Source organism: Crocodylus porosus, unplaced genomic scaffold (assembly GCF_001723895.1).
Source record: "Crocodylus porosus isolate Cpor-Errol unplaced genomic scaffold, CroPor_comp1, whole genome shotgun sequence".
Lineage (NCBI taxonomy): Eukaryota > Metazoa > Chordata > Crocodylia > Crocodylidae > Crocodylus > Crocodylus porosus.
In genome coordinates this window covers 12,230,024-12,254,572 of record NW_017728913.1, presented here as the reverse complement: position 1 = coordinate 12,254,572, position 24,549 = coordinate 12,230,024, and the positions used below count along the sequence as shown (strand labels likewise).

General features: G+C 41.7%; 1 protein-coding gene across 1 annotated transcript in view; it reads left to right on the top strand.

Annotated features, from left to right (window-relative positions):
• Nucleotides 1–24,549, top strand: part of DCHS2 (dachsous cadherin-related 2) — an 81,214-nt gene that overhangs the window by 13,468 nt on the left and 43,197 nt on the right. Inside the window, exons 5-10 of the mRNA XM_019534337.1 lie at nucleotides 3,739–3,896; nucleotides 5,450–6,290; nucleotides 8,017–8,256; nucleotides 17,111–17,245; nucleotides 17,489–17,698; nucleotides 20,628–21,485. Of these exons, the coding sequence (XP_019389882.1) occupies nucleotides 3,739–3,896; nucleotides 5,450–6,290; nucleotides 8,017–8,256; nucleotides 17,111–17,245; nucleotides 17,489–17,698; nucleotides 20,628–21,485 (2,442 nt within the window). The remainder of the gene's footprint in view (nucleotides 1–3,738; nucleotides 3,897–5,449; nucleotides 6,291–8,016; nucleotides 8,257–17,110; nucleotides 17,246–17,488; nucleotides 17,699–20,627; nucleotides 21,486–24,549) is intronic.

Below are 24,549 nucleotides of genomic sequence, written 5' to 3'. Positions count from 1 at the left end.
AAGAGAAGTGGTGCTGGCTCCTACCCTGGGGGTCTTTAAGACAAGGCTAGATGAACACCTTGCTGGGGTCGTTTGACCCCAGTATTCTTTCCTGCCATGGCAGGGGTCAGACTAGGTGATCTGCTCAGGTCCCTTCCAACCCTAGAAACAAGAAACTATGATTCACATGCCTAAGGGAGATCAGTTCAGACATAGCTCTCTGCTGAGTGTTTTATATTGGTTCTTTTTCTGAATTGCCCTTTACAGCTTCTCTCTTCTCCCCATCCTGCGTATAAAGTATCTGTGCACTACACTTTAATTGGATTCTTCTTTAGAGGAACCAATGTTTTTAGAGCATAGGGATCCTAGGCACCTAACCCTGGTCAAACTAGATTACTTGCAGCAACTCATCAACACTCCCTATGGGGCTTTGGGCAGTCGGGAAGCAGTGTTGAAGAGTGAGATAGTGGGTGATGCTGATTTACTCCCTGCATGCTGCCATGCCCTGTGAGGGTTTGGGGGGAATGTGTGTGTGTGTGTGAAGGGGGGGTGGTGCCTGGGTGCTAGGTCCTGGGAATAAGCCAAGGGTGAGAGGAAGGAGGGAGAGGTGGGGGCAGTGTTCAGCAGAGTTTGTCCAGGTGGTGCAGTTTGCGGCTGCTCCCGTGGCACTCCACATGGGGCTAAACCCCTTATGGGGTAGCCTGTACCACAGTCCCACCTGTGCCCCAGCCCCAGCCCTGGCCACTGCACAGCTTCTGGAGGGCAGTTCTTGGTGCAGCTGCAGACAGCTGAGTGTGGTTCTGCTCCTCTTGCTTTCAGCAGGAGCCAAATGACTGAAGCTTCCCCTCCTCCTGCCCACTCAGAGCACTGCAGCAGGGGCAGGAGTGAGAGGAGGAGCTGCTGCTAGAAGGGAGGAGAGCAGAGCAGGGCAGTACCTGGACAGCTGCAGCCACACTGGGAACAGCCCTGCCAGAAGGTGCACATGCTGGCCAGGGCCCAGGCTGGTGAGGCTGTTCTGCTTCCCTGACCTCCAGTGGTGGCTTCTTCTCCTGCTGCTGCTCCTGCTGTGCCACTTCAGTGGGGCTGGCAGTGGGGGAAGCTTCAGCTGGGCAGCTTCTGGCCCAGCACACAGGGCTGCAGCTCCCAGCCACTTTCCATCCAGTCCACCTGTCTGTAGGTTGGCTGCTCATTGCTCCGTGTAGGTGGAGCGGGTGGAAGACAGCTAGGAGCTGGAGCTGGCACCCTACACACTGGGGCAGGAGCTGCCCAGCTGATGCTCCCCCTCACTTGGAGTAGCATATCAGGGACATGAGCAGGAGGAGGAGCCACTGCTGGAGGTGAGGGGAGTAGAATAGCCCTATTGACCCAGGCCCTGGCCAGTGCATGCAGCTTCCAGTGGGGCTGTTTCCAGTGTGACTGTAGCTGGCTGGGTACTGCTCTCCTTTCCTCACCTCCAATGGTGGCTCCTTCTCCTTCTCCTGCCCCTGCTGCACTGCTCCAGGTGGGTGGGCAGGTGGGATGCTTCAGCTAGGCAGATCTCACTGGAGGTGAGGGGAGCAGAGCAGCACTGGGAACAGCCCCATTGAAAGCTGCATGCCCTGGTTGCGGCCTGAGCCAGTGGGTGGGGCTTGGCCCTATGCAGAGTGGCGTGGAGGCAGCTGCGGACTGGATTCAATAGCTTCCTATATTGCTTGTTCAAAGTATTAAGGTGCAAATATTTTTCAGATGGAGTAAGGTAATTGTATACACAAATCGGCATTTATATGTGTAGCTATCTAATTTGTATGTGCAAATTTGGGGAACATAAACAGCTTCATGCTCAGTTAGGTGCTTATGAAAATATATCCTTCTTTTGGATATTTTCTATACTACATCTGTATCAGATTTATTGTTTTACCGCAGTTTCTTTTTTGAATAGCAGCTGTATACTACATGATTTTGTAAGACACACAAACACACCTTATTAAAAATGCATATGGCAAACTGTTTTAAAATACACACTATTTTAACATTAGAATTTCCCAGTTTTTAATAATGTATTACAAGTAGCTGTTTTTTTTCACATTTTGTGTTAACTGGGAGGTAATTTATTGCATTACACTAAAGTGGAAGCCAAAAGGTTTGAATAGCTGTGTAGGTTTTAGCAATACTCCTTTGGTACTATTTTTTTTTGCCACTATAGAATAAATACTAGTATGGGGTAGTGGCTAGTGGTAATTCAAATGAGAACTTGCCAGTTACTGGCCATATGGCCACATTCATGTAGCATAAAAGTATAGGTTCTAGCCATTTCTGATTTTGTTCTGGGATAAATAGCCATACGATTAAACTCTATATAATACAAGTGTGGTTTTCATAGATATATCTTGAATTCCTGGTCAGCATGAATGCAAAGCTACATCATCATCATTGCACTTCAGTTGGAATAGATCAGGGACTTTCTGAATTTGGATTCTCATAACCAGTGAAGGAACCCAAAACACCTTTTCCCTGGCACAGCTTATTTTTCCCTCCATACCAGTTCAGTTGATAAGGCTTCATCCCTTCCTTGCCTTTGCTTACTTACACACTCAAGAGCTAATTTAACAGGCCTAGTTGGGTGTTGCCCACTTGTGCACAGATTACTGATGTAGGCATTGAACTAAGCAAGTACTATATATTCTTTATCTCCTTTTTGTAGGTAGATAAATATTAGGGCTGTGCCAAGCTTCATTCCCTTATTCAATCCAGCGGAGATATGGCCTGATTTGGTGGCCAAATCTCTGAATCTGAATGGAATCAGGGGACCCTTTAATCTCTCTGTATCGAATTGGAACCTTCTGAATTGATTTGGAGAGATCGGGAAAGATTCGATGATTCGGACATAGACACAGCTTTAAATGTTTTTTCTATGTACTTGTAGGTAGCAGGCAGCTCGTAAATGCTATGATGCTGAGGCACATGGAGTGTCCCACAGAAGTGTGGTAGGGGTGGGGAGGGGGTCCCCAGTGCACTCGGCAGTAGACCCGGAAGTGGACCAGAAGCATTTCCGGTCCACTTCTGGGTCTGCCAAAGACCACGTGGGGCCCCCTTCCTGAACCCCTCCCAGCGAGGTGACTGGTGCCTCCTGGGTCTGGGGGGGCACATGGGGTCCCCCTGCAACTGATCACTGAGCCAGGAAGGTGCGGGGGGGGGCCCATGGCACACGCCCCAGTGGACCCAGAAGTGGACTGGAAGTAATTCTGGTCCACTTCCGGGTTCGCCACCGAGCACATGCTCCCCCCACCCCGTGCTCCTGTGGGATGCTCCATCTACCCCTGCATCGCAGCATTCACGAGCCATGCCTGGTACCTCAAGGTATGTAGAAAAAACATTTAAAGCTGTGTCTGTGTCTGAATCGCTGATTCTCTGAATCAGCATCAAATCTTCGGATTTGGCCAAATTGAATCAGGGATGGTGATACAAATCAACAAATAGAATCACTGACCCTGATTTGGGCCAAATCTGAATCCAAATTGAATAGGGCCTGTTTCACACACCCCTAATAAATACCTTAGAATTGAGCCCATTAGAAGCGGGTCAGAGTAATCATGAGTTTAATCAGGAGAGGTGCTGGCCACCCCAACTCCCATAGAAATAAATGGGAACTGTAGATATTGTCATTTTGTACCATTAATTACAAAGCATGTTAACAATATGTTACTATGGACAATGGACATTGTATGTTCAACAGTTGAATTAAGAATTAATTTTTCTTTTTTTTTTTCCTTTGTGCTATAGAAGAGAGTTTAGGTCCCTTCCAGATTGATGCCAACAATGGTGAGCTAAGGACAACTGAATCTCTTTCATATAACCAGAGATCTAAATACAGAATAATTGTCACTGCAAGTGACCAAGGAATGCCTCCACTTCAAGGACACATGACTCTTAACATTCAGGTACCATTTTACTTAGCACAGATTAGAAACATGTTGCTAGAATTTCAGTTCATTTAAAAATTGGAACCCCAAAGGATGAGAATGTGGAAAATAAAATGTATGGTGTGAACTTAAGAGCCTGTTATCTCATGTTATCTCCTGACATTTTTTCCAATCTTGATGTTGTTGAATGAGGAAATTGCAGGGGACAGATGCATTTTCCTCATTTCATTTCCAGTATTATGGGTTGACTTGCAATTATAAGTCATATTCCAGCAAGAGGAGGTTACTAAATGAGGAAAAATATCCCATGAAAATAGTGAAAATTGGAGATCAAAGTAGGCAGAAGGAAAAGTACATTTTAAAAGGAAAATACAGTGGATGATGTTTCTTCACTGTATCACACCTATTCCTTTATTCTACCTTCTCTTACACTTCGAAGGACAAGAAGGTAGCCTATCCCCATTTGCTGGCCTATATGGGAGCTGCAAAGTGACAAGCTCTGCCATGTGAGGAGAACATTAAAGTCATTGTCATGTCTTTTTGTAGCTAGTCACATATTACTTAGCAGAACCACAACAGATCTGTTTGGCAGGACCTCCTGTAAACCCAGTGTGGACACAGGAACTCTTGGAGGCCTTTCAAAAGGGGAATATTTCAAAAGGGTAGCAGGGGGTAAGTTCTAATTGTCATGTGTGAATGAGCTGAGAACAATTTAAAGACAGCAAACCTGCTCCAACTTTAATACTCCTTCATCTAGGGTTAAAGTTGGGTTTGCTGCATTTGAATTGTTCTCAGCTCATTCACACACACTGGTCAAGGCTCCAAGCTTTCAGGTGGCCACACTCCTATATATATTACAAGTTGAATCCCACCCAGAATACTAGTCATATGTCTTTGGTATGAAAGTTAATTTTAGGCAGCTTTAAAGGGCATGCCATTCATTTCCCAGTCAGTAGTTCAACTGTTGAAGAATTTCTCTAATTTTAAACCATTACAATGATATGTGATGTAGGAGATTATATAGTGATGTAACCACCCTGAAGTCAATTACCTCTTTAACTTTGGGAAAGTAAATAATGGCAAATATTCATAATAATTAAATAAATGAAGGTGTTTAAGAGCACCACCAAAGAAAACACTACGGTGTAGCTTTTTTTTCTCTGATGCTCGTGAGATTCAGTAGGAGAGAGAGAAGCTTCATTCCTTACCCTTTTGCAATCCTGAATGCAGTACAGGAAAAAAGATGAATCTGGTTAATGCCTTACTGGATAATACTTTTGAATGACGGAATATTTGCTAAGGATAGATTTTAATTCTTGTAAAATGTTTGGAGATGGTGTTTTAGCCATAAACTATTAATAAGCTTAACAGATGGTTAAAGCTTCTTGTGACAGTATATCAGCACTATGCCAGTAAAGTGGTTGTTCTAGCCTTGATGTATATGTAAGCTAATGTGGCCTTCCATGCACAAACTACAAATGATTAGACCCATTAATTAGTTATAATAAAATACATTACAGTAATGCCAATAATTCAAAAGGAAAAAAATTAACAGTTTTGTGCTTTTTCAGGTAATCCCACTGCCCAAAGGGAATTCTATCTTTTATCAAGATATCAAGTACTTCATCATACCTGAAAATTTTAAGCCTGCACAAGTGTTGAGTTCTATAAAGTTGGCTGGTCATCATCCACAGGCCAATAGAAAACTGCATTTTAGTATTGCTGAAGAAGATGACAATGTTCATTTTGAAATAGATAGTTCAACAGGGGAGCTCTTTCTTTCCAAGGAACTTGACTATGAAACAGCTTCTCACTTCCTTCTGAGGATTGTTGTAAAGGATTGTAATAAGAATCCTCCACAAAACAATTCTGTTTTCCTCAGCATTGATGTAGAAGATAAAAATGACCACTCCCCTTACTTCCAAGAGGATTTCATAGTGATTGGCGTAGAGGAAAATGTACCTGTTGGCACCTTAGTATACACATTCAATGCAAAAGATGGAGATGGCAGCTTTCTGAACAGCAAAGTATGGTATTCCATAAAAATGAGTGACACTGGTGAAAATCCATTTCTCATTAATCCTTCATATGGCACCTTGATCACAGCAGTTCCGTTAGATAGAGAAGTTACTCATTCTGTGGTCCTGACAGTGTCTGCAGCAGATCAGGCAGTAAACTTGACAGATCGCAGACTTGGATCCCAGACAGTAAAAATTGTCATTTTAGACATCAATGACAACCGTCCCAGTTTTGCGTCTTCTCCTCTTGCCTATGTCATGGAGGATGCGGAGGTAGGCTCTCTGGTGCATCACATAATTGCAGAGGATCCAGATGAAGGAAGAAATGGACAAATTGCATATCATATTCTTTCAGGCAATGAAAACAAAGTATTTATGCTAGATAAAACCACAGGTACTGTAAATTCTCTTCTGTTTTCTTCTGTACATAATTGTTATATGGTGTTCACCACAACAGCATACCAGCAATGCGTTAAGCAGTATGACTGACATCTGTTACATGATTGTCTGCTCATCCTCAGCCCAGCAGAAGTGTCTGTATTTTGTCTGGACTTTTTTACATACCAACATGTATATGTACCTATATATTTATGTCAAAGGCAGGATCAAAGAAATATGCATTTCACTTAGAAAGGAAAGTAGTCCATTCAGTAGTCCTCAGCTTCGGTGGGAGTTTGTTCAACAGTCTTGTGCCAGTCCCATGAAACCTGGCTCCTGCACAAAAACTGTAACTGCTATCACCATGACCATTTAAAACATGAATGCAGTTTTCCTTGGAATATAATAGTAGTTATGTCCATTGTTTTAAGTTATGCTCTCATGCCCTATTTTCTTTGTGATTAGTGGCTGGTGTTTGTTTCTTTGGTTGATTGGTTGGTATTCTTTTGTTCTGTTTTGTTTCTGAGGCACATGTAGCAGCCAAACTTGCCTTTAATATTTTTAAATGACCAATGAAAACCCTTTCACAGGTGTAGATTAAATGCTACATTTCCTACACTACACTGTAGAGAGATTACACATACACACACACCCAAATGTAGGGACCTATCTACTTTGCAGTTTTGCAGAAACCATGAAATCTGCAATTGTCTGTGAAATCAATTTTTTAAAAAGTCTTAATAAAAATAAAATGCTGGCTCCCCTAAGTGGTCCTCATTGCCTCACAGCCTGCCCTAGAGGGGAAGGCACTGGATGCCAGGGCAGCACAAAGGACAGCCAGCAGCCAAGATGGCAGCCGCCCCTTGTCCCTCCCCACCTCCACGGCCTCTCCACCAATCAGTGGCGAGGGCTGAAGCCACTGTGAAATGCCTGTGAAACTGGCTCTTTGTGCTGTGACCAAGCCACAAAAATTCCTTTGGCCATAAATTCCTTTGGCCATAAAATTAAATAGGTCCCTATACACACGTGTGTGTGTGTGTGTGTGTAAATACGTAAATTAAGCACTACCTATATAAAAGAGTGAGATGGGAAGGAGCTATGCATATTGCATATGTTCTGGCATTGACATTTCAGCTTGCAAGAGCTTATATGATATTCCATTCACCAAACATCAAGAAGACTCTTTGGCTAAGTAAACAGAAATCCTTGTGAATCTTATCCTTTACGTTCTATGACATCAGATTTATAAAGGTAAAGGGTCAGGTGGCCAGTTGCCTTTAGGGCTGCCTGGCTTCCTAACTGCTAGAGCAGCTAGTATCCAGCTGCTGGAATCACAGACCCAGCTATGCCAGAAGTCTAGAAGTTGTGTGGTTCCAGGTTCTTGGACAGTCCATACAGTGGAACCACCTAGAGCTATGGTCCCTGGAAAACTTCAGGCCCAAGGTCTAAGTCAGTCCTTCAGGTAAGCTGCTATGTACCTGAGCAGGAGGTCTGGCAGGAATTGATATTTCTGGCAGAAATCTTGCTTGGCAAGCAGTTTTTTTGACCATTGACTCTGGGGTCCTTCAGAAGATTTGTCAAAATCAACACTTCTGCAGAACATTTACCTGCAACAAGTCAGCATTTTTAAATAAAAAAATGTTCTGTATATAAATAGTAAGTGATTATTGTGATAATGTAATTTACTATAATGGGGGGACTGTACTGACATGATATATTTGATTCCTCCTTTTTTACAACAGGAGTACTAATCATAGCTACTTCTTTGGATCATGAGATTCAAGATTACTATAATTTGACAATCATGGCTCTTGATGATGGCACACCAGCACTCTCTGCGACACAGATTGTGACTATAATGATTCTTGATGTGAATGATGAGAGACCACAGTTCCAAAGGCAACTGTATGAAGCTACAGTCTGTGAAAACAAAGATCCAGGGGAATTTGTCATTAAGGTGGAAGCTGTAGACAGAGATTCAGGTAATTTACTTTACATTACTTCAAACAAATTCAGAGAACTGGTAGGCAGGATCCCATAGGAAATATAAGGGAATGAGGAAAAGATGTTCAGGATTCCTGATTTACTGTAAAGAGTCCATATGAAGGGCACAAGAGCAGGTTATCCATATGCAAACAATGGATAGGACATACAGTCAGATACCAAATTAGCTAAACAGTAAAATGTTTAAAAAGTTGAAACTTAAAAAGGAGTTTTAGAAAAAGAAGAAGCTTGGCCATATTACTAAGGATGAATGTATAAGACTGTGGCCCCTGACAGACAGATGAGATTCATCTTGGAAAATTCAAGGAATTTACTGAGTTAATTGCACAGCCATTGCCTGTTCTCTTTGAGAACTCATAGGGTAAGTAAAAAAGTCAGAGGCTGAATCAATTCAAACTAGGCAGCTTCCTCTAAACTGCCTTTAAGCAGCTAGCAAAAGCTTATATTGTGTCCCCAAACTCCTGATGTCCCCCTGCAAGGGGTTGAAGAGCCTGCTGTCCGGGTGCTGGCTCACCTTGGGGGAGCCTCTCCCTCTGGAGGTTTCCCCCAGCCTCGGTTCCCCAGCCCAGGCAGCCCTGGGGAGCTGAGGGGAATTCCTCCCCATTTCCTTCCCAGCAGCTGATTGCTTCAGCCACTGCCACAGAAGCAAAGGAGAAGAAGTCCTCCCCGCCAGGTGTCTGCCCTTGCAGCCCATGGGAGCATCGGAGCCCCCACCTTGCGGGGCTTTCCACCACCCCAGCCCAGGGTCCTGCAGCCCCAGGAGCTGAGGGGAACTCTTCCCAACCCCACCCATTTGCCTTAGTCTCAGGGGTAGCCCAGTGATTGGAGGGAAATTCCTTTGCTCCCCTGCATTTGTTTTGCCTCAGACTCACAGCAGCTAAGGCAAAATTGGCCATGGAGAAGCAGGAGAACTTCCCTTTGCTCTCTCAAGCTGCCTGAGACTTGAGGGGGCTGAAATAAGGTTCTAAGGCAAGATATGGGACGGGAAGATTTCCCTCAGCTCCCTGGGGCTGCCTGGGGCTTGGGGACCCTGGACTGGGATGGGGAGAAGCCCCCCAAGGCAGCAGCTCCCTGCTGTCCTCATGCTGGGCTGCATGGGCAGGCACCCAGCCAGAAGGACTTCGTCTCCCGCCCTCATGTGGCAGTTGCTGAAGCGATCAGCAGCTGAGAAGGAGAAGGAGGAAAGGGAGAGGGTTGTCAGGGTCTGAAATGCCGACACCAAAGGGACTTTCCTTTCCCCCACATGCTGTGTAGACCCTGGCTAGGATGGGCTGGGGGGCTGTTCCCTTGCCTCCCTGTCCCTATGGGCTGATGGACACAGGCAGGAAGGAGGTTGAGCAGAGAGGTGAGGCAGTCCCTGTTCCACTGGAGCAGGCAGCATAGTCCAGGGCTGCAAAGCATCCTGGGATGCTGGAGGACTGTGAGTTAACTTGAGCTAGGAAGGGATCTGGGACAGAAGTTCCATAAGCTGGTTTGACCTAAATCAGTTAAGTCTCATACTACATCCAACCATGTTTATCTTAAACCAGTTTTGGTAATTTTGAAAGCAGTTTTTGTGCACTGAACTTATGTTCTGTTTACAGGTTTAAATCAGTTAAACCAGTTTATGTGTAACTTCTGTCCCTAGCTGTGAAGATCAGATGAAGTCCTGGATGACTAGAAAAAGGCAAATGTAGTGTTCATCTTTAAAAAGCAGGGAACAGCCAGGAAATTACAGAGCAGATAGTCTAAATTTGATACCCAGACAGATTATGGAGCACTTAATAAAAGAATCATTTCTTTCTTTTTTTTTTAAGCACTTACAGTAGTGATGCTCAACCTCCAGCCTGCAGAGCTGGATCATCCAGCCTGTGGGGCTCCCCATGGGTCCAGGTATTTGGCAGTGGGAGAGTAATAGCAGTATTAATTGCTCATAGAGCTGTTAACTGCTGCGTTAACTGCTCCCAAAGCAAGTCATGGTTAACCAACCCAATATCCTTCTCCAACAAGGTTATGGGCTTTTTAAATTGAAGAAAGAGCAGTGGATGTGATATGTATCAATTTTTTCCTATGACATTGTGATTGGTTAGCTAAGGAAATGCAGAACTACTGCAAGGTTGTTAGAGAGAGAGAGCAACAAAAATGGTTAGTGATCTAGCAAACATGATTTATGAGGAAAGGCTGGAAGTACTGGAATTATTTAAGGAGAAGACATGGCTGAGGTGTGATTTCATAATAGTCTTCAAACAAATGAAGGGTGGTAATAAAAACTATTTTTGTCATATGAGACAAGACAAGAAGTAATGGTCTCTAAATTGCAGCAAGGTAAATTTTGTTTGAATATTATGAAAAAAAGTTCTTACTATGAGGGTGGTTAAATTGTGGAATCTCTATCCTTGGAAGTTTTTAAGAAATGGTTAAACAAACCTTGAAATGAGATTCTTTAGGCACAGTTGACACTCCCTTAAGCAGTGGTTTGAACTGGGGTCCTGAGGTCCCTTCCAGCCCTATTTTTCTATGATTCTATGATTACTTTCATATTGGATGTATTTAATGACAGACTTTGGTTCATGCTTGCCACCTAATTTTGTTCCCAGATTATATATGGTTCTGAGTTCTGAAATCTACCTCTGGGTTCATATTTTTATTCCTGCAAAGTTTGCAGGCATTTTTTTCTTCAGGATTGGGCTGGATCCATTTTTAATACACATAGGATTTGCCTACACAAGACTCTGTGGTGCCATAGCAATGTGCTACGGTGTTATAACATCTGCTGACAAAAAACATGATGCCACTGATACATTGCTGTAGCAGGGTGCTCCCTTGTTACAGCACATTGCTATGGTGATGTAGCAAAAATAACTATGCATGGCCGGCATGGTGCAGTATGGGCTGTTACTGCACCGTCTTTTAGTACTTCCAAAAGGAAGTACTAAATGATGGTGCAGTAAGAAAGACACCATACGGCCACATGTAGATGCACACATAGAATAAAAATTGGTGCTCAGAAAACTTTGTGGAAATGGGTAGTACAGTATACTATTGCATTAAAATGAATTTTGTTAAATTAGCTAAAGCAGCACATTTCTAAACCTATGAAATTCAACTTCCAGAAAAGCTTCAGCCTTCTGCAACACAAGCTCAAACAAACCAAAGTAGCTGAAAAAAATAGCAAAATAAAAAATAATATTCCTTAGAATTTGCTGCAGTCAGAGTCCAGCTTGAATATTCTGTACTAAACCACAGTTCTGTAAAGAGTAGATTATTCCTCATTTTCTGAGTTCCAAATGTAAATAATTCAACAGAAAAAAGGAAAGTAGAAGACAAGCACATCAGCCTAAAAGTATGTTGCCAATTAAAATGTAAAGAAAAAAGCCCTTGTGTTGTTTATAACTGTTTAAATGAAACATGATAATAATAATTAAAATGTAATTTATGTTTAAACATTGAAACTGCTTACTTTTTTACGTAAACTCCTATCTTGCATTCTGATCCACAGACATGGGAACTTGCTGAGACCCTGTTAAATGTATGGGACTCACCAGGCTCAGCAGTCTTCCTGAGCAGAGAATTGGGTTCTTAGTTTTGACTGGTTGGTTTCATTTGCTGGTGTAATGCTACAGTGCTTGTGTTGCAGAAACTAAAGGGACATGTTGAAATTTTAGAAAAGTCATATCTTAATATCACATTTGTATAACCTTTATTTAAATAAAAGACAGAAAAAATAAACCTTGTGCCACAGGTTATCTAACAATGTCCTTATAAGATGCTTCCCAAGTCGTATATTTTCCCCACCAAGGCCCTTTGCCCCAGCACTTCATAAAACAAATGTTTACATTAAGGGACATCCAGCAAAATCCTGATTTTTCACTGACATCAATAGCAAAACCTCAGTTGGCATTAGGAAGAGTAAAATGGGACCCAAATTCTGGGAAACCATCATGTAAAAGAAATATTCATAGTACTGTTTAGGAACCTGACACAGGCAGGTAATGATTTTTTCCTTGAAACATCAGTTGTTAACAATATATATTTGCTTTATAGTGAATATGTATGCAAATTTAATTCCTCCTTACAAGTATATCTTTGATATCTTAAAAGACAGATGATTTTTTGTAACAGAACCGGCAAGCATGTATTAATATTTTCTGGCCATAGAGGGGCACTGTCAACCAAGATTTTTTATGGACTTAAACTGAAACAGGGTATTAAGCTGAAAGTAACTGCAGATTGCTGACAAGAATAAAAAATTCTGACATGGAGGCATCACATATATTTTAAGGGTAATAACATTATTTTTCAGAGTTAGGTAAGTGGATGAGAAAGAAGAGTTATTCATATGCTCTGTGTGTATGGTAGAAACAGTCAAAATGCGAGAATTTTTTTCTAAGCAGCAACAAGAAAAGTAACAATTTCATAGTCACTAACTTGTTTTGAATATGTAAGATAGATTATTATACACAATCTATGCATTAAAGAGGATCCCATCTTTGATTTCCTATATGCAATATGTACATGTGGTAATGAGTATAATTATGCAAAATCTATGTCTGTTTCCAGTTACCTTCTATTAGGTTAGAAACAAATAAGTCAAAATCTGAAACAGAATTGAAGTCTTTTCTGCAACTGGCACAAAATTCAGATCAACTTTATGAATGATTTCCTTCATACCATATGGTCTTCTCCTGCACATATTTTTTGTAGCATTGTGTAATTTTGTGCTATCCAAAAAAATCATTAGAGCTGGTGAACAAAACAATCTTCAGCAGCCAACAAGATTTACAGTTCTGGTATGGTGATCATAATTATTATAGAAGATAAGTATGAGATGGACAGACCAAAGGAGATGCCATATAGGAGGGACCCTTCATCCCATGTCTGCCACATTTGTGCATTGTTTGGACCAAAGTTCTGCAAAGGAGGTTAGGGAAAGCAAGACGTGAGTAAGTAACCAAGTCCATAAACAGTATGAATCTATGGCATAAAGGCAGGAAAACAACTAAGCAGCGTCTGTGTCTGCTCCTGTACTTCATACTACAAAGTATTATTTCGTTTTTATTAATTAGCAAGAACGTGATTGGTAAACATTAGATACAATATAAAATAGTGTAGTATCTGATATGAAAAGTTAGGCAATTGAAAAGAGACACAGAAGAACAATAAGAATTTGCTTGAATCTTCCTCCTCTTGCACCCTGTATTTATTTACTATTATTTCTTGTGCCCAGGGCAGAATAAATAAAATGTTTAGGTCAGTTAGAATGAACAGGCTGTGGCAACTTGGCAAAATGAATAGGAAGGACCTTCCAAGCATAAGGGGTGGCACTGACTAGGAGTCAGCATGCAGCTGGCAGTACAAACAGAATTTCAGCAGCATATTGCGGCTAAACGTTCCTTAGTGACATTTTTAAATTATTATTTTAACATGTTTTCCAGTAACCACAATTCTATTGGGAGTTTTTCTCATTTTCAGAATATTTGATCCAGTGTTCTGCATCTATTATAGTACTATTTAAAATAAAAACTAAAAGGCCCTTCGCAATGCAATAAGATGAGGAACCCAGAATATTTAAATAAACATATAACCTGAAAGAGATGTTTGCTCTTCATATATGATTGAGACAATGCCACAATATTTTTCTCATTATAACTCATTTGCTTTATGAATTACATTATTTTGGGTGGAGATACATTTCACAACTGAAAGAAAATTCTTTGCCTGTTTTACATACACCACCTTCACCTCTGCATCTATCTTTTTTTCATGTATTCCTTGAATGGTTTTACTGAAAAAAATACAGCCTGCAGTCTCCTTAGTTCTCTACTTACAGGTAGCAAAACATGCCATTGTGTTTGACTCAGGCCTCAAGTATGGCTATTACTCTGAGGTGGCAGTTATGGTAAACCCTGCTGAATCCTTAACATCTATGCCCTTTCATTCTTTTTGACTTTCATTGGACATCCTGTTTCACCAGCTCTCACCAATAGACCACGTTTACTCATTAAAAGCAGCACTCACAGCATTACTGTCGGCACCCCACGTTACTCTCTGTTCTTTCATATATTTTTCGAGAATCTCAGTTTCCTTACACATGCCACCTACCTCTGGAGAACTTGAAGTGTGCAGTTACTTCCTTTTGGATCATTTCACCCCTGAAATAAGTTGCATGGAAACCACCTATACATCTAAGCCATTAGACAAGAGCAGAACATCTGAACTAAGCAAGCAGAATGGCTGAACACTTGGCCTGAGAAACCTCCTTTATGCAAAATCTCTTGGGCTTCAAACCACGTTGAAGTGCATCTGGCAAGATCTGTGTTTAAGCTAATGCTCAGCATTTTCTGCAGTTCCATACTGAAGTATCATGAAAAAATATTAGAGGATTAATAGGAACCTCTGTCTTGGAGAATCTCTGTAATGTAAGCCGGGGACTGTTCAGCTTTTGAAATGCAGTTGTTTCACCTACATAAAATAATTATTAAATATTTGGTGGACTACCAGCTCCTGAGAGGAGTTCACTGAAAGAGTTCTTATCTCCAGAGAGGGTGCAGTATTTATTACATGAGGAAAATAGTCCTTTTTCCTTCATTTCATACTGGCTGTACAATGCAGGAAGATGCAATTATATTTTGTTACTTAGGAATATTATTATTGATCAGGTGAAGGTATTTCTCAGTTCCTTTGGAGCATCCAAACTCTAGAATAGAAGGAAAAATGTTGATAAAATCTCTGATCACACATGAATGTTTCAGAAACTTGAACAATTGAAAAAGCGGTGGCCTGCTTTGAGTAGCTGTTGCCTTAGGGGCCCTCAGAAAGGCTGCCTTAGGTCTGGGGAGCTTAATACTTTAAGGGTCTGAAGCCTAAGGCCAGCCTGAATGATGGGGCTGTCCCAAAGCTGTGAGAAGAATTCTAAACTCTGTGCCCCTACTCTGCAGTGGGGAGCATGTAAGTCCTATAAGCTTCACTTAGATCCAGCACTTTCAAGTTGTCAGCTTTGGGGCAGGACCGGGAAATATTAGCATGGCTGGGGGCTATGCGCTGTGGAAGCACTAAGGTCCCTGGAACAATGTCAATTTACTTGGCAGGTATCCTAGAGCTGCAGATCCTGAAAGCAATAGGAACCTCACCATGAATCGAGGTAGGTTCCCATAGGGTTCCTTCCTTTGAGGCAGAAAAGTTCATTGGACCGAAAGTATTTCAGACCAAATATTCCAGGCTCAGGGAATTGGCATGTTTCAATAAAACTGTATTTTAATGAAAATATTCTGGCCAGCTCACTCATTGATGTACATACAGAGGTGAATTAAATGTATGTCACCTACTATGCCAGGTGTGTGGTATCACAATATACTGAGTATTCTTCATCATTCCCCTCTTCTCTATAGAGGGTCAGATGTGCTTGTGTCATCTTCTAATAGACTTGAACTGGATGCCTGAAAGAAAGATGCAGGCAGGCAGGCTACTGACTAAAATTAAACAAAAAAGCCTGTTTCAAAAGACAAAAAGGTGTCTTTTTCCTTTTATTTCAAAGGTTAGATGTTTTATTTTTAATTTTGTATTAATGTGGCTAGCTGACTATTGTGGCACTTGTATGTTTGTTTAACACTGGCTACACATAATAATGACCCTTATGAACAGCACAAGTTTAAAAGGTCCTTCAGTTGCAGAGCACCATAGGCTTTTGCCAAAGCAGGTATCTTTTCCTTTCTCCCTTTTAGATGTAGTTAATGAGGTCTGTATCAGCTAATGTAACCATTTTTGAGCAACTAGAGGTACAGGGATATTTTCAAAATTTAGGTACCATAAATTTTGCTGGGGAATGGATTTAAGTGAGTTGTTCATCTTCAGTTTTGCAGGAGGTTCTTCATGTTTCTTTTTGCCATTGTTAGTTTATTTTAGCTATAGCTTATTCTTCTTGTCTTCCATCACTTTAACTGTATGTATGAATGTGTTACCCCTTCCTATTAATTTACAAGTGAATGTATTTATAGGAGTTAGTTCCATGATAAAATGACTTAATTATGGTATCTTATCAGGGTTGTTTAAAACTGAAGCGAGGCAGTGGCCAACATTTACATTTATAAGACCTTTTCTCACACTGACATTACATAGCTCATAAGCTCTAGAGGAGTTCATCCAGATTTTCAGTGGTGTAAATGAAATCAGGCCTATATGGTTCAAGCCTGAAGGGCTGAGTTTCAACATTTCCTAACAGCTCTGTCCTTTTCCAGGTGTACTGACTATTCCTACACTACTAAAAGACTGATTGTTTAAAAAATGCAAAGAGAAATGATTGAATTGAACTTGTGAAAGGCTGAAACTAAACCAGCACAATAGTACAAGATGAATGGCTGCTGCCTTTTGTATGTAATGTAGGATTAGACTCATTAAAGTTAATAGTGTGAATGACCTTACTCTATAACCAATGATGGAAATGACGTTATACTTTTCTCAGGAGAGCACTGAAACTAAAATATGGGAGAAATTATTTTGAATCGGTAATGGATAGGAATGTGGAATCAGATTTCTCACTTTATGCAAGAGGCAAGGCATTTTGAAAGGAGAAAAAAATAGCTGCTGCATTTGCTAGCTTACTTATTCTCCAGAGATGACCTGGTATAATAATGATCACATACTGTACAGCAGGAGTATCAAACTCATCTGGCTCTATGGGCTTGATGGTGGGCATGGAGATGGTCCATAGGCTGGATCAGACTCACAAAAGAGATCATCTGTAATCCCTGGTCCGAATAAAAGATTACTGAAAAAGTATAATAGTGTCGGAATAGTGGTTATCAATAAACCCTAAAACTTTTTGTATTTTATTGGGATTTCCTTTATGTTTTGAAGGAATAAATTCCCTGCTGCAATATGAAATATTACCAGGAACAGGATATGAAAATTTCAGGATAAACTCAGATACTGGAGAGGTGATGACAACTGCATCACTTGACAGGGAGGCACAAGAGATTTTCAGTATTAAAGGTAACAGTCTGAGAAGTTTATATGGTACTGTAAAATGGGTGGAGGTACTGGGAGAGTGGGTTCACTTGGAGTGTTATCTTTTATCACTGTTGTTTGACTTAAAGGTAGTATGATGTTCAGGAAGAAAAGCAGCTGTGTATTTTCTTCATAACACATGTACCTTGATTTTCTGATACTGTTGAAGATTCATCATTACACTAATATCATCAATATTAAAATTGGTTTCTATACATTACATCTCAGTGTTGGTTCGAGACAGTGGAACACCTTCTTTATCCAGCACAGCAACTGTTGTCTGCAGGGTATTAGATGAAAATGACTATACTCCGGAGTTTCTTCTTCCTGTCTCTGAAATTCAAATTCCAGAAAACCAAGAACCTACCATAGTTCACACAGCATTGGCTATAGACATGGATACTGGCAGTAATGGAACTTTGAGATACCAAATAACTGGTAAGTTATGATCTTTAATTAGCATGTGTACAAATGCCAAGTAAGTTATACAAATATTTAAACAGCAGTTCCAGGTTTTAAAATAGTTCTTATCTCAGCTAATCCAGCTGCCAGGTCTCATGTGTTCCATCATAAAATCCAAAGACTCTCTTTATTTTGGAAAAGCCCTTCTTCCATATCCTCCATTGATGAGGACTTTCAAATCACCACTTCAGTCTACTCCTTAGATTTAGAAGAGCATAAAAGAAAAGTTTCAACTTATAAAGAGGAATTCAGACCTAAATATAGCTTGCTGGTTAAGAGAAGCATGGTAAGCATCTGTAAGTATATGTATGGTGTAATCACCAAAGGAGGAAAAATTAAAAGCATTCAGAAAGTTCTTTTGGATGAGGACAGTGTCTGAAGGGGAAGTGCTGAAAACTCAATTGTTTAGAAGATTTAAAAGGAGATGCAGAGCACAGAAAAGTATACTGTAGGGGCCAGTTCTGCACTGGTAGGGGATGGCCTAGAGCAGCATACCTTTGTAATGCCTTCCTTCAGGAAAATGAACCTAATTTTGCCTTTTTTCAGTCTTACCTTGTAGAGTTAAAGGCCTCTCCTTAATTTTGTGCATACTGGGCATTTATACACATGCTTCAGGAGGTGAGGAGAGAAAGAGTGCTTTAATTAGAGTGACATTATTTAAAGTGCCCGGAGCATCACGTGTATCAGTGTTCCCACACTGAAAAATGGAGGTAGGGGTGTTTAAAGCTCATCAAATGAGTTTTAGTTAAAGCACCCCTGCCATTTTTCAGTATGGAGACACTGGTACACATGACACTGTAGTCTGCTGGAGCATAGTAATTACCATGCTCCGGCAGACTCGATTACCTGAGTTTGCTCTAATGGACTGTAATTACAGTGCATGGGAGCAGTCTCAATGTATGTGTATATGCGCCCTATGATTCCCCACCTTTGAAAAATGCTGGATTAAAATATCTAATGTTCTTCTTTTTATTTTTGTATCTTTTAGTATTATCCTCCAAACCCTTTCTCAGATTAAGGTCTCCAATCTGATCCTTCTCTTCATCTTCCACATAGAAACCCCAAAACATCTTCCAATTACTAAAAGCCTCTTTTACCCACAAGTAGTTAAATCCGCCAACCTGGCCCTCAAAATTTAGGGACATTATGATCACCCCTGGGGTAGGACCCTGTTACAGGGACAGATTGGGTTGGAGGTGCTTAAACTGGTGGAATTGATTCAGGAAATGAAGCTACATGCCTGCAGTAGCTCAGGCCAGACGACAGGGTAAGCTAGAGCAGGGCTTTCTGGCTGTGTATTCACTTCCTTTTCCAGCTTCCCCCAAGGTCTCTGGGATTGGCAGCCCTGAATTACAGCAGCAGGACCCTGCAGGGTTGCTTATCACTTCCTCTTCCTGCTTCCAGATGCCTCTGGGATTTGTAATCCACAGTTGCAGCCACCAATATGTTTGAGCAGGGGAAAAGATGTTTAGCCCCCCTCTGTGGCCCCAGCCCCCAGCTGGGGTTTGCCTGGGAGGAGTAGCTCCCCCTCCCCCCGCCCCTAGGCTGGGCTGCATCTCCAGCCTGGCTTGACCTCCCCTGCCCCCCTCCTGCCCTTGTCAGCCAGCTCTCACTGCTCCAGCCAGGGAGCAGAGGGACAGGGACAGCCTTGATCTCTGGAGCAGACAGCACAGCCCAACCCAGGACTGCTGGGATGCTGGGGGACTGTGATTTGACTTGAACCGGGAATGTTTGGGTGCATTGTTAGAACATGCTATTCTATTCCCCCTTTTTGAAAACATTTTAATTATCTCTCAAATCCACTGCTCCAGATTTTTATTTTTAGCTTTAAAAAATAATAAAAAGTTTATTGACTTCCAAGAGACAGGTTAGTAGATGAGAGCAAGAAGTAAGTAACTACAATTGTTGCCAGTAATGCTTGATAGATTTTTTGAATTTGTAACCAAGATTGGAAAGAGGTCACTTTGTTCAGCAGGATAGTGGCAGTCGATTTTATAAGGTGTGTTGATTTGGGGAAAAGGACAAGCATCTGGTAAAAATAATTCATAAAATAAAAGGATAAGCATCTCTTCTGTAAATGGATATGACATTTTGTATTTACTGTCACTGCAACACACCGATTTAAATGAAATGCAGGTTTTGATTCTTACAGAAGAAGGAATATATGTCAGAAGCCCATAACTGCACCATCCCTATGATTAGTTAGATCATGTCCATACATTTAAAAATAGGGAAGGGGTGTCAAAGATATGGCCTGTCTGGCCTGCAGAGTCATATCATCCAGTCCTTGATGTACTGGCCCCATGTCTTGATTTGACCCACAGGCCACACACAGCAGAGGCTAAACCAGACCCATGAGCAGAGCCAGGACACATGGTGCCCACTCTAGAACCAGTGCTAAATGTAGCATGTACAGAGGGCCAGTCCAGGACTCCCCCTGCATGCTGGATCCAGCACCTATAGCTGGTCTGGGGCAGGCACTGTGTGCAGCACAGGTCCAAGAGCAGGTACTGTGTGTAGTGCAGGCCTGCAATGCCTGATCCAGCATGTGGGGGCTGGAAGGATAATAGGTCCCCTGCATGAAAGATTAAGTGGCCACTCTGGCTGGCCCGGGACTATGCTATATACAGAACTCACTCCACCTCGTTTGGGACAAGTGCGGCATGTGGTGTCATCTTGAACTTTTTTCGCTATTTTGGAGCAGGCACCACAGACACTGGATGCAGCATGTCAAGGGGAAAGGGGCCTGTGAGCCCTGTTTGGCCCATGGGGCTTGCCCAGCACCATTCATCTAGCCTATGGACCTGTCCCATGCCACTCATCTGGCCCCCAAAGTAGGTATTGGTTAGGGGTTTCTTTAAATTGTAATAGATTATCATTGTTTTGTTTTTGTTATATTTTAAAGGTGGAAATGTTGGGGCATACTTCACTCTAAATGATACTTCAGGAAAACTCTTGGCCACTCGTAGCTTAGACAGAGAGGATACCAGCAACTTTACCCTTATTATTGAGTGCCGTGACTTGGGCATCCCTCCAAGAAGCTCTACAACACAGCTGCAGATTACAGTGCTAGATGAAAATGATAACAGCCCTATATTTGCAGAGCACCATTATCAAACCTCTATAAGAGAAGACCTTGAAGAAGGATCAGTAATTCTTGAGCTGTTTGCTTCTGATGAAGATGATGGCCTGAATGGTGAAGTTGTATACTCTCTCATTGATGACACCCTTGGAGCATTTGCTATTAATAGTGCAACTGGTGCTATAATTACAACAAAAGCCCTGGATCGAGAGACCAAATCTCAGTATACATTCAGAGCTGTGGCAAGTGACTGTAGCATCCAGGGACCAAGAAGTACTACTACCAATATTATGGTGTACATTGATGATATTAATGACAATGATCCAGTTTTTCTACAGAACCCTTACATGGCTTATGTGTCTGCTGAAATCTCTGTGAATCAGACAGTAGTCACTGTGAGAGCTGAGGACGTGGATCTGGGGCCAAATGGAACTGTAGTTTTTAGTTTTATGGTACCAGAACCCATGTTTCAGATGGACACGAAGACAGGAGAGGTTACTCTTCAAGAGCCTGTGCCTTCTGAAGGCTTCACTACCTACCTTTTTGTAGTGGCTTCAGATCAAGGTTTCCCACAGAGGACAGCTACAGCTCTCTTGTCTGTCTCTACAAGGGAGCAAGAGGAGGAGATTTCATTTAGTCAAAGACTATATGAAATAACTGTGCCTGAAAATAGTGAAGCAGGTGAGTATCAGACAAAGTCATGTCCATACAGTAGCCAGAATCTTGGCCTTTGGAGTGCTAATGGTGATGAACAGAATAGGGAGCATGTTTTTTCTGACATATAACAGCAACTTCAAGTCCAACTGGGTTTGGGCTATGTATGCAAACTCTGGAGTGAGAAAACTATTATTTATTGGCCAGTGTACTAGGGCCAAAAGGAGCCTAATTTGCTGGCCTGTAGGAGTCCCAGGCTCTTGCTTTTATGACATGGCTTTATTCACATTAATGAAATGCTTCTTTTTTTAAAGAGAAATAAGGGATACTGCACTCTTAAGTCCATCCCTGGACAGCTCTTTATCAGCAAGATGACTCTAGCTAAGTGCTCTCTGTACTTACTCTGTGCTGTTTTCCTTGCCAGCATATATCTAGTGAGAGTGAAGGCACTAGATATTTGTGTGAGTGTGTGTGTACATACGTTGGCTTAATTTAAAAAAGAAAAAAAAAGAAAAAGCCCTCCTTGACTATATGATGTAAAACAATTATATAGCTAGTAGTTCAGTAAATGAAGTATGTGGCCGGGTGGGGGTGGATAACGAAATCTGTCTCCCCGGGACTTGACTGTCGTACTTTGGAATGATGAAAGAATAAGAAGTTAATTCCCCAAATGAGAGAAGGTGTAGTAAATCACCCCAGAAGCAGGATATAAGAAAATTGGTTTAATAGTAACTTCCCCACAGGTTGTGGAGAACCCCTGCTGTTCTCACAGCCCACTCCCCCAAGCCAGTCAGCTCTACTCCAGTCCCACTCTTTTTTCTCTTTCCTGCCGGTACCTGCGGATCCTTCCTCCATGGGACCTTCTCTCAGCCAGTAAGTTTCTCCTCCCTTCCTCACCTCCTTGCTTTGCTGGTTGCCGTAGTTACCTACACCCAGTTAGCCTGTCTTATCAGCAAGCTTCTCCAGCACTGGGTCTGCTGCTCCTGGCGTCCCCGCTGAATCTCTCCATGCTGTGCCCCAAGGGGCAAAGGAAGACCCCTTGCTGTGGACTTAAGTAGCTGCTGGCTCCTAATCAGTTAACATTCACCTCGGGTGCAATCCTGTTCCCAGTTGTGTTTACTAGGTAAATAACTGCCAGACCTGACTCTCCCCTATACTCACAACTTTGTAACATCAAAGAAACAGGGCTGTCTTTGTAACAGGGCAAAGTGAAAGCTTAGATGAGGCCTTTATGTATCTGTTGTCATAGGCAACGTGTAGGGAGGATATGGGGGGGTACGTGCCCCCCCGAGAGTGCTGGTGCCCCCCCTGACAGCAAGCATTCCAGCTGGTAGGGAAATGTGCTTGTGTCTCCCCCTGAAATTGGCTCTGCCGGTCTCCAGCAGCCCCTTCCCCCCCCCAGGTTGTGCCCCACTGGTGCCCCCCAGACTCAGGAGGCACCAGTCACCTATGTCTGTTGCACTAAATGAGTTTAGTGGTAGCAACGTTACTAGTAAACTGCATTCAGGAACACTCCAAAATTTCCTTACAGCATAAGTCTTGCAATAGAGTGAACAGAAGTAAGGACAAAAAAACACAGACCCTTTGAATGATTCCCTAGTTATTAAAAGAATTGTGCATGGAATTCTTATTTAACCAGACTTGTTCAAGGGCAAGCGATAGAAAGAATCCTACATTTTTAAATACTCTCTGTAGATAAAGGAATACACATGGGGTCTGTTTAGATGTTCTTTTTTCTGGGTATAACTATAGAATTCTGTACTTCTGGAGGTCAGCGTTAAATTCTGTACACAGTTTTTGAAAGGGGCTTCAGTGTTTAATCACAAATAAAATCTTCATTTAGTCAATGTGTTTCAGAAGTAAATGTAGCTGAAAACTCTATCTGATAGATAGTTATGCATACTGTACATAATGGTGATCAAGTTTTTATGCTTCAGGGATAAACAGCAAGAGTCACACAGGAATAACTCTCACAGCCTTCACATACTTGAATACTATTGTATAATTTGCCAGGTGTTTGGGGAGATATAACCCATGCTGCGATTCATCTGCCACCTAATGGCTCTTGCTTTTCACAAGTCATTTGTCCTATCTATGCTTTGGACTTTCCATTTGCAAAATAAGGAAATATTCCTTTATACTGTAAAAATGTTGTGGGAATGGTAAACTCTCAAGTTGTTAGTAAATGGCTATAAAGTATGTGAGCGATACATGCAATGAAGTGTGTTAATGTAAAGCAATCATAGAATAGTTTTCTGACAAATTGATTAAAAAAAAAAAATGTTCCTGAATGATGGCAAACAGTAAAGCGTTAACTTTGTTGCTGAAACTATTGGCTACAAATTATTTGCCCATGTTTTGTCTTGTACATCCTACAAGTTGCAAGGCAGACTCACTTCTAGGTCCTGGTAGGTTTGTACAATTAAATCATTTTTGTGAGTTTTAGTCACCAAGCAACATCATCAAGAAAAATATATACACATAAAACAAACACTTTGTTTAGATTGAAATGAAATGGTTTGATTTTGGTCTCTCATGCTAAAAGCAGGGGATGGGTGTCCTAAACACCAGGTTAGAGGATAATTTTCATTCTCTCACTTTATCTCAAAAATATTCAAATATTTTCTACAAACTGGAACAGCTCCAAAAAGAGTGACTGATGAAGACCAACCTCAGAATATTCCTTAGCCTAGAGCATTCTAGAGTATTCTCTGGAGAGGTTTAGAGAAGGACTGAGAAGGAAAATCCATGTCTGTGGAGCACCATTATAGCAGGAAGATATAAGCCTTTCCTCACGTCTAGATTTTTACATTGTCCCTCTTTTTATTCAGGTTGACCTAACAGTTTCAATTTAACTGTGATGTTCTATTGGTATCAGTAGGGGTTGTGGGGCAGTGTATCTTTAGTGGATAGTCCTGAACTCATTTTGCTTCCTCCTGCATCCATCAGGCCTGTTGAATGTTCATGGTGTATGCTGATGCTTTGATGGGGATTGATTGAATGTCTCCAGAAATCATAGAAACATAGAAAATTAGGGCTGGAAGGAACCTCAGGAGGTCATCTAGTCCAACCCCCTGCTCAAAGCAGGACC